Source organism: Enhydra lutris, unplaced genomic scaffold (assembly GCF_002288905.1).
Source record: "Enhydra lutris kenyoni isolate GAN:26980312 unplaced genomic scaffold, ASM228890v2 scaffoldscaffold33, whole genome shotgun sequence".
NCBI classification, from domain to species: domain Eukaryota; kingdom Metazoa; phylum Chordata; class Mammalia; order Carnivora; family Mustelidae; genus Enhydra; species Enhydra lutris.
In genome coordinates, this window is record NW_019154117.1 from 9,036,619 (window position 1) to 9,053,144 (window position 16,526).

At 46.4% G+C, this 16,526-nt stretch overlaps 1 protein-coding gene across 1 annotated transcript in view; it reads right to left on the reverse strand.

The window, feature by feature from the left end:
• The window catches only part of LOC111153656 (doublesex and mab-3 related transcription factor 1), a 112,288-nt gene extending 96,966 nt beyond the window's left edge, over positions 1-15,322 (reverse strand). The window contains exons 1-2 of the mRNA XM_022512807.1: positions 14,966-15,322; positions 11,195-11,378 (exon numbers count right to left, since the gene is read on the reverse strand). Coding sequence (XP_022368515.1) covers positions 11,195-11,378; positions 14,966-15,322 — 541 coding nt within the window. The remainder of the gene's footprint in view (positions 1-11,194; positions 11,379-14,965) is intronic.
• Positions 15,323-16,526: the final 1,204 nt, after the last annotated feature.

Genomic DNA, 16,526 nt, shown 5'->3' on the forward strand with positions numbered 1-16,526 from the left:
GTTCCATGCTCCTGGATTGGAAGAATAAATATTGTGAAAATGTCTATGCTACCTAAAGCAATCTACACATTTAATGCAATTCCTATCAAAGTACCATCCATTTTTTTCAAAGAAATGGAACAAATAATCCTAAAATTTATATGGAACCAGAAAAGACCTCGAATAGCCAAAGCAATATTGAAAAAGAAAGCCAAAGTTGGTGGCATCACAATTCCGGACTTCAAGCTCTATTACAAAGCTGTCATCATCAAGACAGCATGGTACTGGCACAAAAACAGACACATAGATCAATGGAACAGAATAGAGAGCCCAGAAATAGACCCTCAACTCTATGGTCAACTAATCTTCGACAAAGCAGGAAAGAATGTCCAATGGAAGAAAGACAGCCTCTTCAACAAATGGTGTTGGGAAAATTGGACAGCCACATGCAGAAAAATGAAATTGGATCATTTCCTTACACCACACACGAAAATAGACTCAAAATGGATGAAGGACCTCAATGTGAGAAAGGAATCCATCAAAATCCTTGAGGAGAACACAGGCAGCAACCTCTTCAACCTTAGCCGCAGCAACATCTTCCTAGGAACATCGCCAAAGGCAAGGGAAGCAAGGGCAAAAATGAACTATTGGGATTTCATCAAGATCAAAAGCTTTTGCACAGCAAAGGAAACAGTTCATAAAACCAAAAGACAACTGACAGAATGGGAGAAGATATTTGCAAATGACATATCGGATAAAGGGTTAGTGTCCAAAATCTATAAAGAACTTAGCAAACTCAACACCCAAAGAACAAATAATCCAATCAAGAAATGGGCAGAGGACATGAACAGACATTTCTGCAAAGAAGACATCCAGATGGCCAACAGACACATGAAAAAGTGCTCCACATCACTCGGCATCAGGGAAATACAAATCAAAACCACAATGAGATACCACCTCACACCAGTCAGAATGGCTAAAATTAACAAGTCAGGAAATGACAGATGCTGGCGAGGATGCGGAGAAAGGGGAACCCTCCTACACTGTTGGTGGGAATGCAAGCTGGTGCAACCACTCTGGAAAACAGCATGGAGGTTCCTCAAAATGTTGAAAATAGAACTACCCTATGACCCAGCAATTGCACTGCTGGGTATTTACCCTAAAGATACAAACGTAGTGATCCGAAGGGGCACGTGCACCCGAATGTTTATAGCAGCAATGTCTACAATAGCCAAACTATGGAAAGAACCTAGATGTCCATCAACAGACGAATGGATAAAGAAGATGTGGTATATATACACAATGGAATACTATGCAGCCATCAAAAGAAATGAAATCTTGCCATTTGCGACGACATGGATGGAACTAGAGGGTATCATGCTTAGCGAAATAAGTCAATCGGAGAAAGACAACTATCATATGATCTCCCTGATATGAGGAAGTGGAGATGCAACATGGGGGGTTAAGGGGGTAGGAGAAGAATAAATGAAACAAGATGGGATTGGGAGGGAGACAAACCATAAGTGACTCTTAATCTCACAAAACAAACTGAGGGTTGCTGGGGGGGGGGGGGTGGGGACAGGGGGGGGGGGTTATGGACATTGGGGAGGGTATGTGCTATGGTGAGTGCTGTGAAGTGTGTAAACCTGGTGATTCACAGACCTGTACCCCTGGGGATAAAAATATATTATATGTTTATAAAAAATAAAATTAAAAAAAATCAAATCTTTTAAAAAAAGGGAAAAAAAAGGTATAAAAATGTATTAAAAAATCATTATTTTTTAAAAAATATTTTATTTATTTATTTGACACAGAGAGATGGCAAGAGAGGAAACACAAGCAGAGGGAGTAGAAGAGGGAGAAGCAGGCTTCCCACTAAGCAGGGAGCCTGGTATGGGACTTGATCTCAGAACCCTGGGATCATGACCGGAGCTGAAGGCAAACACTTAAAAGACTGAGCCACCCAGGTGCCCCAGAAGAATTACTCTCCCAAAAAAAAAAAAAAAAAAAAAAGAATTACTCTCAATAGCCAAAAAGTATAAGCAACCCAAACGTCCATCACTTGATGAAGAAAAAAATAGGATGTATGCATATAATGTATTTTTTTTCTTAACTTAAGTAGGCTCCACTCCCAGTGTGGAGCCCAATGCAAGGCCTGAACTCAAGAACACTCAACTGACTGAGCCACTCAGGAGCCCCTGCATATGATGGAATATTAAAGATTTAATTTATTTGAGGGGGGGTAGAAAAAAAGAGAGAGAGAGAGCACACGAGCAGCAGTGGGGGGAGGCAGAGGGAGAGAGAGATAATCTCAAGTAGACTCTGCACTGAGCATGGAGCCTGATTTGGGGTCTCGATCCCATGAACCTGAGATCATGACCTGAGCCAAAATCTAGAGTCAGACACAGCTGACTGAGACACCCAGACACCCCTACTGAGTTTTAATTTTAAAAATGAGTAATAAATGCATGCTACAACATGGATAAGCCTCACTAACAGGAGGAAAACAAAAGAAGCCAGATACAAAAGGTCACATATACAATTCCATTTATATGAGGGGCCAGATATATGAAATGTCCAGAGTGGGCAAATCTACGGCAACAGAAAATATATTAGAGGTTGCCTGTGGTTGGTATGGGGAGGAGGTGCACAGTGACTGCTAATGTGCACAGTTTCTTTTTAGGAGACAAAAATGTTCCACAATTGGGAGTCTGGTGATAGTTGCACAAATCTATGAATTTACAAAGAAACAATAAGTCACATATTTTGAATAGATGAATTGTATAATATGTAAATTACACTGTTCAATTACATTTGAGTTTATACCATTTTGAAAATTCTGGAATACATTTTTTTTTAAATATCACAAAACAAAACTAAAAAATGCACCTTGAACATAGATGAACTTACTCTCTGGCCATCTGCAGATGGGCTCACAACAACTGGTCTAATGTTTTAAAACAACTTCCAATGTGACCATCACTGTCCACTCACTCAGCATAAGTATACTGACCATTTACTGTAAAGCTGAGTACCGTCCTGTGCACATGAACACAGTGATGAACAAAATGTTCTCCCTAAGACTGCATGTCCTGAAGGGAGATACAGATGTAAAACTATCAAATATTTTCATTTCTTTTGAAAATGCTGTTACCCAACTAATTTTTGGCTTAATTTGATTTACTTTTTTGGTATTTATCTTTTTTAAACAAGATTTTATTATTTATTTGAGAAATAAATAAATGAAAGAAATTTAATAAGTAATAATTTTGAGAAAGAAAATGCGAGCAGGGGGAGTGGCAGGAGAGGGAGAGAGAATCTCAGACAGACTCCACGCTGAGCACAGAGCTCGACATGGGGCTCGATTCCAGGACCCTGAGATCACCACCTGAGCCTAAATCAAGAGTTGGAAGCCTAACTGACTAAGCCACCCAGGTGTCCCCCACATTTATCTTTGTGGCTCTAGATGTTTTCCAAATTTTCTTTTTAGCCAAAGTTAGATCAGAATGTTACTTGCTGTGTATTCTGTTGCTACAACTGCTGTATGTAAATACTACCTACAGAGAATTTCCATCAGGCCAATTAATTGCCAGTATCTGACATGGAAGTGAAGACTGCCCTTAAAATCAGTAAAACTGAGTGAGATACTATCTAAAACAACAGATATCAAATGATCAGAAGCATGACTCTGCAGGGTTTGTTTTATTCAAGCTTCCAAATGTTGCTTCAGTGTAAGGAGTTTCGTTTTGTTAGACAACCTGGAAATCTCCTTGACTCTGAAAGTAAAATTGGGAAAATAATGGAAAGTCTTCTTAAAAACAAACACCTAGGGTGCCTGGGTGGCTCAGTGGGTTAAAGCCTCTGCTTTCGGCTCAGGTCATGATCCCAGGGTCCTGGGATCGAGGCCGCATCGGGCTCTGCTCAGCAAGGAGTCTGTTTCCCTTGAGCTCTCTCTCTGCCTGCCTCTCTGCCTACTTGTGATCTCTGTCAAATAAATAAATAAAGTCTTTAAAAAAAAAATCTTTAAAAAAAAAAATCAGTGGAGGTCATCTAACGTATTAGTGGCCAGAATCCTCCAAAAATGAATTCTCAAAGCGATTTAGATAAAATATTTTGGGCGTTCATTAAAATGAAGTGCTTCTCTTGTACAATATTGGAAAACTGTAAAGATAAAAACTGAAATGTTATTTTAAATTTATCTAACTCCATCCGGGATTTTTAGGTCAGTGAAATGACTCTGTATAATACGATGATGGTGAATGTGAGTTGTCACAGATCTGTCCAAACCCACAGAACGCATCATCCTTATGTGAGCAAGAACTGTCAGGAGGTGACGCTGTGTCAACACAGGTTCAACTACACCAGACATCCCACTCAGGTGGGGGACGTGGCTAGCAGGGGAAGCTGTGCCTGTGTGGGAGAGGCGGCATATGGGAAATATCTGTACCTCCCTCTACATTCTGACGTGAATCCAGAACCGCTCTAAAGAATAGTTTATTTTTTGGGGCGCCTGGGTGGCTCAGTGGGTTGGGGCCTCTGCCTTCAGCTCAGGTCATGATCCCAGGGTCCTGGGATTGAGCCCCACGTTCAGCTCTCTGCTCAGCCGGGAGCCTGCTTCCCCCTCTCTCTCTGCCTCCCTCTCTGCCTGCTTGCGATCTCTGTCAAATAAATAAATAAAATATTTTTTAAAAAAAGAATAGTTCATATTTATTTATTTATTTATTTATTTATTTATCTATTTATCTATTTATCTATCTATCTATCTATCTATTTATCTATCTATTTATCTATCTATTTATCTATCTATTTATCTATTTATCTATTTATCTATTTATCTATTTATTTATTTATTTATGGGGGCAGGGCAGAGGGTGAGGAGAGAGAGAGAATCCTCAGAGCCCGTGCTGAGTGCAGAGCCCCATGTGGGGCTTGATGCACGATCATGACCTGAGCCGATTTCAAGAGTCAGACACTTAGCTGACTGAGCCACCCAGGTACCCCAAATAAAGTTTATTTTCTTTTAAAAAAATATCTATAAACTTGGAGCACCTGGCTGGCTCAGTGGGTTAAACGTCTGCCTTCAGCTCAGAGCATGATCTCAGGGTCATGGGATCGAGCCCCACACTGGGCTCGCTGCTCAGCGGGGAGTCTGCTTCTCCTTCTCCCTCTGCCTCTCCCTTGTGCTCCCTTGTGCTCTCTCTCTTTCCCTTTCTCTCAAATAAATAAATAAATAAAGTCTTTTTAAAAATCTATAAACTCAGTATCTTTAATTGTTCATTAGTGACCTTTCTTACCAGTAAAAACAGCATGGGCACAGGACTCCATAAATTTTCAAACTGCCTCTTTTCATATCCATAAAGCACATACTAGTGCGTTCCCCTACTAGCCTGTGTGCGGTCTGTCTGTATGCTGAAATGAGAAATCACTGCTAAAGGGGAGACGCGAAGGGGGAGGTCCCGTCACTATCAAACACAGACCTGACTGACCCTTCTGACAGGGGCAAGGCGAGGGAGAGCGGGCCACTGGCCCCAAGAAGCCTGGCTGCAGGGGGAAGGCCAGAGACCGTAGGAGGCAGTTGGATGTGAGGGAGTGTGAATGTGAGTGTGTGTGGAAGTCCAGGGTGCTCCAGAAGGGAGGGCCTCAAGGGCGATAACATTCAGGTCCTTACTTACAAAGGGCGCACAGGCAGAAGCAAGGGCTCTACAATGCAACCCTTCATCTGTGCCAGCCGTGTGCGGAACAGGAGAGGCCAGGAGCTACACCGACCTCAGCGGGAACAGCGGGGGAAACCGCGTCCGGCTGGCTGCTGGGGTTGAAGAAGGGGAGTAGCAAACAAAACAGAGGAACCCAGGTTTCAAAGTGGAAGAATGTCTGTGAGAGTCTTTTTAAAGTTAGCGGACACTTTGGAAAATTAAAATATATCAATCTTTTGCTAAAATTCAAAATGTAAAGCCATGGAGATAATGCTGACGTTGCTTTAATTTTATAATAAAAGAAGCTCACTTTTTTTTTTTTTTTTTTTTGATCCTACTAGTGTGAGAAATAGCAATGAACGGGGTACTGCTTCAGAAGGCTATTTCTTCCACGGTGATACCCACAGTCGTAGATGACAGTCACAGTAAGAATCACTCACACCCATCGTTCCAGGAATCTTTGGTCAATGTTCTGTTTGATTTTAGTCAATCTCTGGTTAAGGATGGTAGAGATGTTTTAGGTAGTTTACCCTACTCCGAGGAAGTCCGTTCTCCAATAAATGAAATGACAGCCTGGTAATAAACCCAATTTCCTTCACAGTGTCCTCTGCATTCAGCCAATAACCTCAGCAATAATTCTTGGGCACTTTCCACTCTGCTTGGGCACTTTTGGGAGCCAAAAGGAGATAACAAAGAAACTTCAAGGACATAAAAATCTACTGAATTTCACTAAGCTACTGCCCTTGTAGACACTTAACATAAACAATTAGCAAGAGAAGGGGAGCAGCTTGCCCCGTATTTGCCAGGTGGGTAGGGCCCCCATCATCTGATCCCACCGACAGCTTTCACCCGCCTAAATAATCTCAAGGCCTAGCCTTTCACATCCATATAATGGAATATTAGCCCATTATAAAATTTCAAGCTCTTGTAAGTGAACGAAAAAACCCTACTTACACACCAGTGGGAACAGTACACTGCCATTATGTGCAATACATAAATAATATACACATCTGCAAAAGCGACAGACACATGAGGCTGTCCAGGGAACTAGTGATCCTGAAATGCCAGACAGAAGGAATTTGCAGGTTGGAATTGGAAGGACAATCCCATTTCACATGATGTGTTATTTTAATAATCCCACTCTCTGGAAATATAAGATTTACCTGTTAGCAGCAAACTATTTCCAGAAGTTGGGCCCCATGTGCTGCATGAAACTTGAAGGACACACTTCAGTCTGTCTGTCTTTTCTACCTCTCCACTTTACCACCTCCCTTTCTTTTCCTCCTTCTTCCCCACCCCCCTCTATTTATGTAGTTTATTCTATTGGCCCAATCTGGAATTATTGATCTCAACTCAAAAAGCTTGGTGCAAGTCCTGGGAGTGAGACCATGTATCTGTGGCTCCTGCCCCATGGCGGTGGGCTGACAAGGGGAGAGCCCCCTGCCCGAGGCAGGCAAAGCCTCCAGAGCCCGGGAGCCCAGCACAGAGCTGGCTCCCATGTTCCCCTCCCTTTGAGTGCTGATTCAAGATTCCAAAATGACTCTACAGTCTACCAGCTCCAGAGGCAAAGAAGGGAATCTGGTCACATCCTCCTTGACCCTGAACCTTCTATCTTGTTCCCCTGCTGCTTCTTTTTGTTGCTTTCCCTGTTGCCGCTCTGAAATACTCTGCTCCGAGGCCTTTGTCAGGCTGAACTCCATCTAGCCTGAGATCCCGATCCTGCTCTAAAGCTCCTAGCTTGGGGTAGATGATCGAACTGTGGCATCCCTTCCCCTGAGGCGGAATGCAAGACAGCAGGCTAAACCAGGTTCACCCAAGAGGCCCCACACACTGCCCAGCTTGGACGTTTATCCATTACTGGTGGTTCATTCCCTGTATTCCTCCCCAAGCTCAGTGGCCGCAGCCTTCTAGGACAACAGTGAATGGGAGGGACTTTTGCCCCTAATGTTGTTCTTATTTGCCAGGTGGCCCTAAAGCTCTTCTGAGGATTAAACCACAGCCTCTGATTTTAATTGTCCATTACCTAAGGAAACAAGGCAACAGCTCCCACAGTCTCTCTCCACAGGTAGGTAAAATGGAAAATCCAGGGGCTTTGGGACCATACAGCCCTGGACTGAACCCCAGCTCAACTCAGCTTTATTCTGGGCACCTTCCTTACCACTGGTTTCCTTATCTGCAAATGGGAATAGTTCCTACCTCATTTGTAAAAATCCAGTGAGTCGCTCCCCTCTTTATTCCTTGGACACACCCCTTTCCCATTTCAGCTCTCCAGCTAAACCCACCAAACCAGCCGGGACCTGGTATTATTTGGTAATCAACCTTAAACACAGTGTATAATCTTGGAAGTATAAAGATCCTATTTCTGATAGATATACTCCACCCTTTCTATCAAAAGGGAAGTTTGGAAAGCCTTGTAAGCCTATGTTATAAGCAACGAAACAAAAAAAAAATGTGATTGGCCTTGATAACTACAGAACCTATCGCCACAGCAACACACAGAGTGACAGGTACACACACACACACACACACACACACACACACACACCTGCTGCCCAGGGACCAGGGTTCCATCCCTCACTGGCTTTCTTTGGTGCCTGCTAACCTTTACGTTCACTGTCATGGTCAAGACTCAATCTTCAAAACCCTCAAAGACCTCCTCCCTCATTTTTGGTTAAGAGAAAACAAAAGGCCCAGAGAGCTAAAGTGACTTGTTCAAAGTTGCACAGGGTGTAAGGGGCAGACAGCAGATTAACTGCTACCCAGGTGGTGGGCACAGCGAAGGGAGTAACTCATGAAAAGCTTGGTTAAGAGGAACCACACGGCGAGGCTGTATTTCATCCTCAGCAGACTCTAAAGATGTTCTGCGACTCTCTGCATGTGTTTTTAGGATGACACACAGTGGACTACTGAACAACACAGACCTGAACTGCAAGGGTCCACTCCATGCTGATTTTTTCGATAAATATGGCAGTAGTGTTAATGTATTTTTCCCCCTTATGATTTTCATAACATTTTCTTCTCTCTAGCTTACCAGGTTGCAAGAATACAGTGTATAACACATGTAACATACAGAATATCCATTAATTGACTGTTTCCTGTTATTCCTAAGGCTTCTAGTCAACAGTAGGCTATTGGCAGTTAAGTTTTGGGAAAGTCAAAAGTTAGCAGGTGCATTTCTGACTGCGCGGAGTGGGGGTGTTGTTCAAGGGTGAACAGTATGAGTATTTATTTGCCAACAGGATTTCACAGATCTTTGATGCATTTCTTAGAACTCCTGTGCTCTAAGACCAGTGCCATTAAATGGAACTCTGCGAAAAACAGAAACGCACACTTTCCAGTAATTTAAATAATTAAAACCTGAGCTAGCTCTGCCTACAGGGCTCTTGAAACGTGGCTTGTACAACTGAGGAGCTGAAGGTTTTAAATTTTTCAACATTTTTCACAGTGGCAAAATACACGACATAAAATTTACCAACTTACCCATTTTTAAACGCACCCTTCGGCGATAACGAGCACATTCACACTGTTGTGCGGCCGTCGTCACGTCATCCATCTCCACAGCTCTTTTCATCTTGTAAACTGAGACTCGATCCCCAGGAAAAGGTAACTCTCCTTTCCCTCCGCCTGCCCCCCAACCCCTGGCAACCACCATTGAACTTTCTGTCCCCATGATCTTGATGACTTTAAGTAAGTACCACTGTACAGTATCTGCCTTTCTTTTTTTTTTTTAAGGTTTTATTTATTTATTTGTCAGAGAGAAAGAAAGAGAGGGAGAGAGCACACAAGCAGGCAGAGAGGTAGGCAGAGGCGGAAAGAAAAGCAAGCTCCCCACCGAGCAAGGAGCCCGATGCAGAACTCGATCCCAGGACCCTGGGATCATGACCTGAGCCAAAGGCAGTGGCGTAACCCACGGAGCCACCCAGGCGTCTCAGTATCTGCCTTTCTGTGACCAGCTTATTTCACTCGGAAGAATACTCTCAAGGTGATCCAAGCTGCAGCATGTGGCAGGATTTCCTTCCTTTTGAAGGCTGAATAATATTCCACTTTATGTAGAGACCACATTTTGCTGATCCATTCGGAGGTCAGTGGACCCGCGGGTGGCTCCCACATTTTAGCTACTGTGAATGCTACTATTGACACGGCTGTACAAGTATCTCTATGAGACCCTGCTTTCAACTCTCTTGGGTAAACACACAGAAGTGGAATTGCTGAGTTGTCTGGTAATTCTGTATTTAGGTTTTGAGGAAGCTCCATATTGTTTCCTAAAGCAACTGTGCCATTTTATATTTCCACCAAGAATGCGCAAAGGTTCTGATTTCTCCCCATCCTTGTCAATACTATTAATTTCTGGGGTTTTGTTTGGGTTGGGTTTTTTTTTTTTTTTTTGGATAGCAGCCATCCTAGTGAGTGTGAAGTGGTATTTCACTGTAGTGCTGATCTGCATTTCTCTTGTGATCAGTAATACTAACCATATACCTTCTTTGATGTTTTCATTTCATTTCACCGTAATGAGATTAAACTCAAATGGCCATATGTGGCTAGGGGCTGCCATACTGGACAGTGCAGCTCTAGACCACACTGACTCTTAGGGTAATTTCAAGACCCAGAGCAGTAAGCACAAGATGCTCTGGATGCAAATGGACCAGTCAGATACTTTCTAGTTCTGTGGACCTAGCCAGTCACTTACACATCCCGTACCTCAGTCTTTACATGTGTAAAATGGGGGTTGTACATCCAGAATGCTCTATCTAAGAATGAAATGAAATGAATCAGCCTGCATGTAGCCCCTGGTACAGTCTAAGCACATAGGAGGGAATCGAAGCTAATGGGACATGCCTCTCATTTCCCAATTCCCACCAAAACTAGACACCTAGGAGTTGGCCTTTTCAGACACTTTCCCCAAATAGACTGCAGTCCTTTCCAGAGAAATGGACTTTCAGTTCTAAGAAACAAGGATCGTTAGCTCCCACCAAAAGAACCCCAAGATGGAGGGTGGACAGAGATGAAATCTGTATCTCAGCCCTCTGATAATCAATGAGTCTGACTCTATCCAGATTCAGACTTAGCTAATAACCAACAAGAAAGTAAAGCTACCAAACTTCCAAATCTAGAACTCCTGGCCATCTCCTTCAGGAAGCCCCCAGAAACAAACCTGCAGAGAGAGAACCCTTTAAGAAAACTCTGTAACAGGCACCTGGTTGGCTCAGCTGGTTAAGCTACTGCCTTCGGCTCAGGTCATGATCCTGGAGTCTTGGGATCGAGGCTCACATCGGGCTCCCTGCTCGGCGTGGAGTCTGCTTCTCCCACTGACCTCTCTCCTTTCATGCTTTCTCTCTCTCATTCTCTCTCTCAAATAAATAAATAAAATCTTTATTTAAAAAAAAAGAAGAAAAGACAAAGAAAACTCTCCTACGTCCTGAACGTGAGGCATGGCTCTGGACAGTCTGAGACCGTTTTTTTGTGGCCAAGGCCCTCCTTCCGTCCTGGTTGGCGACCACCTGGGTGAACCCCAGGCACCTTACCTGACGCTGCAGTGGTGGGGGTGCTGGCTGGCGCGGGCTGCGAGGGGCTGCTGCTCTCGGTCATCAGGCACGGGTTGCTGCCATTGCTCTCTCTCTTGACAAGCAGCTCAGCAGCGCTGGGCAGCGGGATGGGGTGGCTGATCCCCAGTTCTTCCTCCTGGGCCTGCTGCCTTCTCAGGGCCACCTGGAAGCACAGGGCAGCAGGTCAGCCCCCCATAACCAGAATCTCTTGCACGGCTTTGCCAAAACCCCCTGGAGTCCCAGTCACCCCAGATATCACGATCCCTGAGCTCCAGGAGTAAGGTCTAGGATTCTCTCACTCCTTTTGAATGCTACCCAAGTCACCAGGATGTGCAGCCAAAGCTGAGAAATGGCGTCAAGCCCACAGTAGGTCAAAAAATGTCCATTACACTAATGAGTATGTAGAGCAGGGAACAAGGCTGGCTGCAGAGAATCCAGAAAAGCTGTAGAGTCAGTCAAGCAGAGGAGTTCCATCTGAAGGGAAGTCAGCATTGACAGATTAGGAAAGAAGGAGAATGGGATCTCTCACTCTTTCTGGCCACACATTTGTCAAAGGCTACTGTCCTGGGGCCAGTGACCAGCAAGATACAGTAAAATTAGATTAGATCCTAAGGTAGTCACTGTTTAAAAGCAGGAAAAGGAGGCAGGCACACATGCGAAGGCAACTCAACACAAAATGCGGCAAAAAACCATAGGAGAGGGACACTGCTGTCTTACAGCAGGACTCTGGAGGCAAAAATGGTTTTAAGGGTAAGAATCAGCCAGAAGAGGTACTGGAAGAGGGCCTTGAAGAACAGATTGAGTAACAGGCACACGGCAAGAACGAAGGAACCCAATCCAGAACAAGGGAGCAGGGTGGGCAGGAAAGGCAGGGGCTGCTAAGGAAACCCCGCAGGGCCAGGCTTTCCGGAATGAGGGGAGCATGTAGAGCGGTAATGGGGGAAAGGCTGGAATAAGGTGTTGAAGTCCCTGGAGAAGGAAGAGGCTGCAGGTAGAAAGAAAGTCAGAGAACAGGTCCTTCCTCTATGCCAGTAGGACGGAAGGAGCCGGAAGTGAGGGTATAAGGGACTTAAACTACCTAAAAGACTCCTCATGGTCCCTCTTCAACTTATCTGCTTTTAAATAACATTGTTAAAGGTTGCAAAGGAAAAAGTAAAAAAAAAAAGAAATTGTACTTTTGTCTACTACATGTAACAAAAAAGGAGACTTTCTATTGAAACTTGACTATTAGTGATAGTGAAATGAGAAAGTAAAACATCTGTACCTCAGAGGCCAAAACAGAAGCCAAAAGTTGAAATCAAAATGGTAAACAAGAAACACAATGACTATTTACTGTTTTAGGAAAATTGTAGTCCAAACTTAGCAAGCTGATTAACTTACAAGTGGATTTTCTCATAACAAGAGTTTTCAACTTAAAAAACCATCCTTAAATAATCAATTAACATTAAACGATTAAGCACCGCTCTTGGATTTTTTTTTATTATTAACCAAGTTTAGAAACAGAATATTAAGGATTTGATCAAAAAATACCAACAAAAAAAAAATCCACAAATCTCTGAAGTATATCAATGCATGCTTATGTCCTGATCCACACAAATTCCATGCACACACAAAATGCACAGGGTTATTTATTATATGAGCCATAAACTAAGGACACTTTTATAAAGGCCTCTCAAGGATTTTAAAGGTAAGCTATTCAGTAAGGGAAGGTGGGGGCAACTGATTAAAATGCGATTATTTTAGGGTCATATCAAAGATCAATTTCACACTATTTCAGAAAGAAAAAAATAGCCGGTACACAAAATTTTACAGGATTTCATCTAGCACTACACAAGATTTCCAGCGTGGAAAACGTTGACTTTTCCTATTATTGAAGTAATCCTGAGTCGTTTTTGTTTTTAACATAGCAAACGGGCTTTTTGGAAATTGGTGCCCCAATTAATGAAGCTTATACAAAATGAATGGCCCTACTTCAATACATGTTTTTATTACATTTTGAGAAAAGTCCCCTCCCAAGCATACATATTCTGCACTCAATATTTAAAACAACTCTATGTTCAGAAGATTTTTCTAGCTACAAATAGAACTTCGGGGTCCCTAAGGCTTTTTCAATAAAGTCACTGTAATGCATTTTAACGCTACATCGGGGAAATCTTTTCACCCACTACAGATGACGCCGCAAACCCAAGAAATCTGCGAAGCCAACATATATCCAATTTAAGACACATTTGTAAAAAATGAGACGCATATAAAAAGCATAATCTTCAAGCATTTACTCAGTCTTTGTTAAAACACTCTCATATGAATTATTTTCCACGGAGAATATTTACATGTTCCCAGTCCAAAGCAGCGCATCCGTAGTAAACACCTCTTTGGTATATTTTCATCTTAAATAAACTGCCTGAAAAGGATGAAACAAATTTTAGCTGGAAAGAATGTGTATTATTCTCTCCTAAAAAATCCTTTCAGTTAAAAAAGAAAAAACAAAACTTAAAAAAAAATCCTTTCAGGACGCCAGAGGACTTGGGAGAATTTCAGCTTAAGACGCTACGTGCCTGTCTTCCTCAGGACGTTTCTTTCCTTTCTTTCTTTCTTTCTTTTTTTTTTTTTTTTTAACACGACAGACATGCCCTCAAAGCCGTGCCATTTCCCCCTCGCGCTTCCTTTTAAAAACTCGTTAAGCGTGCTTGAACACACGCCGAGTAGCCGGTACCTGAGGGAGTCGGGACGAGGGAACGGGAGCCGCAGAGCGAACGCTGTTCCCGTCGCGCTCAAAATGGCTGCAGCGCGCGGCGTGGGCGCGCGGGCGGCGAGCTCGGAGCCGGCGCCGGGAGCTCCTCGAGGACCGCGCGGCCTCCGCGCGCGCTGCCGCGACTTTTCCAGAAGCACCACGCGCCCCGCGCGGTACCCGGAAGAGCGGCGGCCGCCGTTCCCGCCAGTCGCTCGAGCGGGCGCCCTCCCGCACCCTCTGCAGTGTGAGCGCCAGTCTATGCTCGGGGGCCGGGGTCCCAGAGCCTTCCGAGGCGGCGGCGGGGGGGGGGGTTCCCCAACTCTCCGCTCGGTGAGTGAGGTCCGGGGTCCACGAGATGCCCTCCCTCCCCACCCCCCCGCGCGCGCAGCAGGACGAACCCGGCAACTCTCCGCTCTGAAAGCGGGAGCTGAGATCCTGGGGCCCTCGGAAGGCGCGAACCCCGCAACTCTGTGCTCTGAGAAAGCGACTGGAGAGCCTAGCAATGGTGGGGACCTCCGAGGGTGCGAACCCCGCGATTCTGCTGGAGGGCGGGACCAGGGATTCGCGAACAGAGCGAACCCCGCAACTTACTGCTCCGGAAGCTGGAGCGGAGATTCTGGGGATGGATTCTCGGGATCTCCGACGGGGTGAACTCCCCTCTCTGCTGGAGGGCGGGGTCAGGGATCCCGGGACTCCCAACGGAGCGAACCCCGCAACTCTCTGCTCTGAGAGAGGGATCAGAGGTCCTGGGGAAACTCAATGGGGCGGCCCCGCCACTCTGCCGAAGGTCGGGATCAGGGATCCCTCGGAGGCCGAGCAAACCCCGCAACCTCCCTGCTCCGCGGGCCGGATCCCAGAGGACTCCCGGCCCTGCGAGCCCGGCGTGGCGCGAAGCTGGCAGCCGCGGCGTCGGCGAGCTCCCCCGCCGGTCTCCGGAACCCGGCACCGCGTGGCGCCCGCCCGGCCCGAGGGACTTTAAGCTGGGGGCGGACGCTCGGTTCCCGGACGCCCGCACTCACCTGCGCGGCCATCACGCGCTGTCTCTCGGCGATCAGGTTGCACTTCTTGCACTGGCAGTCCCGCCACATGCAGAAGCGCTTGTGGCCCTTGAGCGGCGACGCGTAGCCGTGGTTCCTGCATCGCGCGCACTTGGGCAGCCGCGGGGACTTCTTGCTCCCGGAGCCCATGCCCGACGCCCCGGAGCCCGAGGAGCCGCCGCCTCCGCCGCTGCCTCCGGCGCTCGCGCCACCACTGCTCCCGAGCAGCGCCCCAGCCGCTTTGCCAAAGCCCCCGGCCTTGCCTTGCGGGGGTGCCCCGGCGGCGTGCGGGGCCTCCGAAGAGGCAGAGGGCTTGCTGAACGCGTCGTCGTTGGGCATGGTGCCCTAGCGAGAAGTGCGAGGACCCGCCGGGCCCCTCTCGGGTCTGGAGACGGCTGCAAGCGAAGAACACAGGCGACGGCGAGGCTCCCACGGGGAAGGCCCAGAAGACGTGTGCGCTGCAGCCGGAGGAGCAGCCGGAGTGGCGCGGTCTGGACACGCAACGCCTAGACTGGTGGGGGGTTGTTCCCTTTCTTTTGGCGCGCGCGCCGCGCAGAACTTTTAGATACTTTTCAGAACGTTCCCGGGACTGCCTGGGCGGGAGAGGGCGCGAGGGAATGCGGCCACGCCCACCGCCCCCCAACTCCAGCCACTGCGTTCCCGCCGGGAGCCAGCTCGCACTGGCTGCAAACACCGAGGGCGTGGCTGCAGGTGGCTGCAACGCACCTCGAGGTGCAGAGCCACCGGGGACAGCGTGAGCTCTGCGCTCCCCCGGGCACCGAGGCCCGGCTGCCGGGAGCACGCTGCACAGGGAGGGAGCTGAGCTCCTGGATCAGAAACGTAGCTGTGCACCTTCGTCGTGCACGCCGCTTGGAGGAGGAGCAGACCACCCTGTGGGGTCCTTTAGCTCCCTTCCCCCATTCTCCACGTTAGCTCGGTAGGACACAGGTTGGCAGAAGCCAATTCGAAAAGCGGTTTCTTACTTAAAAGAAGGATGAGATTGGAGCCCTGAGAGAAGAAAAGTCACTGCCCTTAATCAGCAAATAAGACCCTCACTGTGGGGCTGAAGCGCACCCAAAAGTGGGTCTTTCTGTGCACTCAGCCTTTAAAAAACCTCACTGGGGTGGGAGAGGGGTCATACTTAACAGATGTAGACATTTATCCAAAATTCATCCCGCATTTAAGATCTGTGCATTCGCTGTGTGTAATTACACCTCTAAACACCGTCGGTGGTCTTACAGCCTTCCACCCACACCCCAACAACACTCCTCTGAGCTTCTGTTCACTTACAGGGCAAATCCGAACCTAAGGCCTGCTGATCAGATCATTTTTCCTACACACCCACAATGTCCCTACAACACCAGCCCTTCCCATGTCCGGATCCGCAGTAGCTTCCAAAGGGGATCCCTGTTTCTTAATCTTCAGTATATTTCACATAAAACAGCAGCTGGCCCCTGCAATGGCCTGGTGTTGTTCGCCTGTGAAAAGCAAAAGTGAAAGACCCAAGGCTGTGTTTTAAAGGACTTCAGTGATTCCGCCCCCC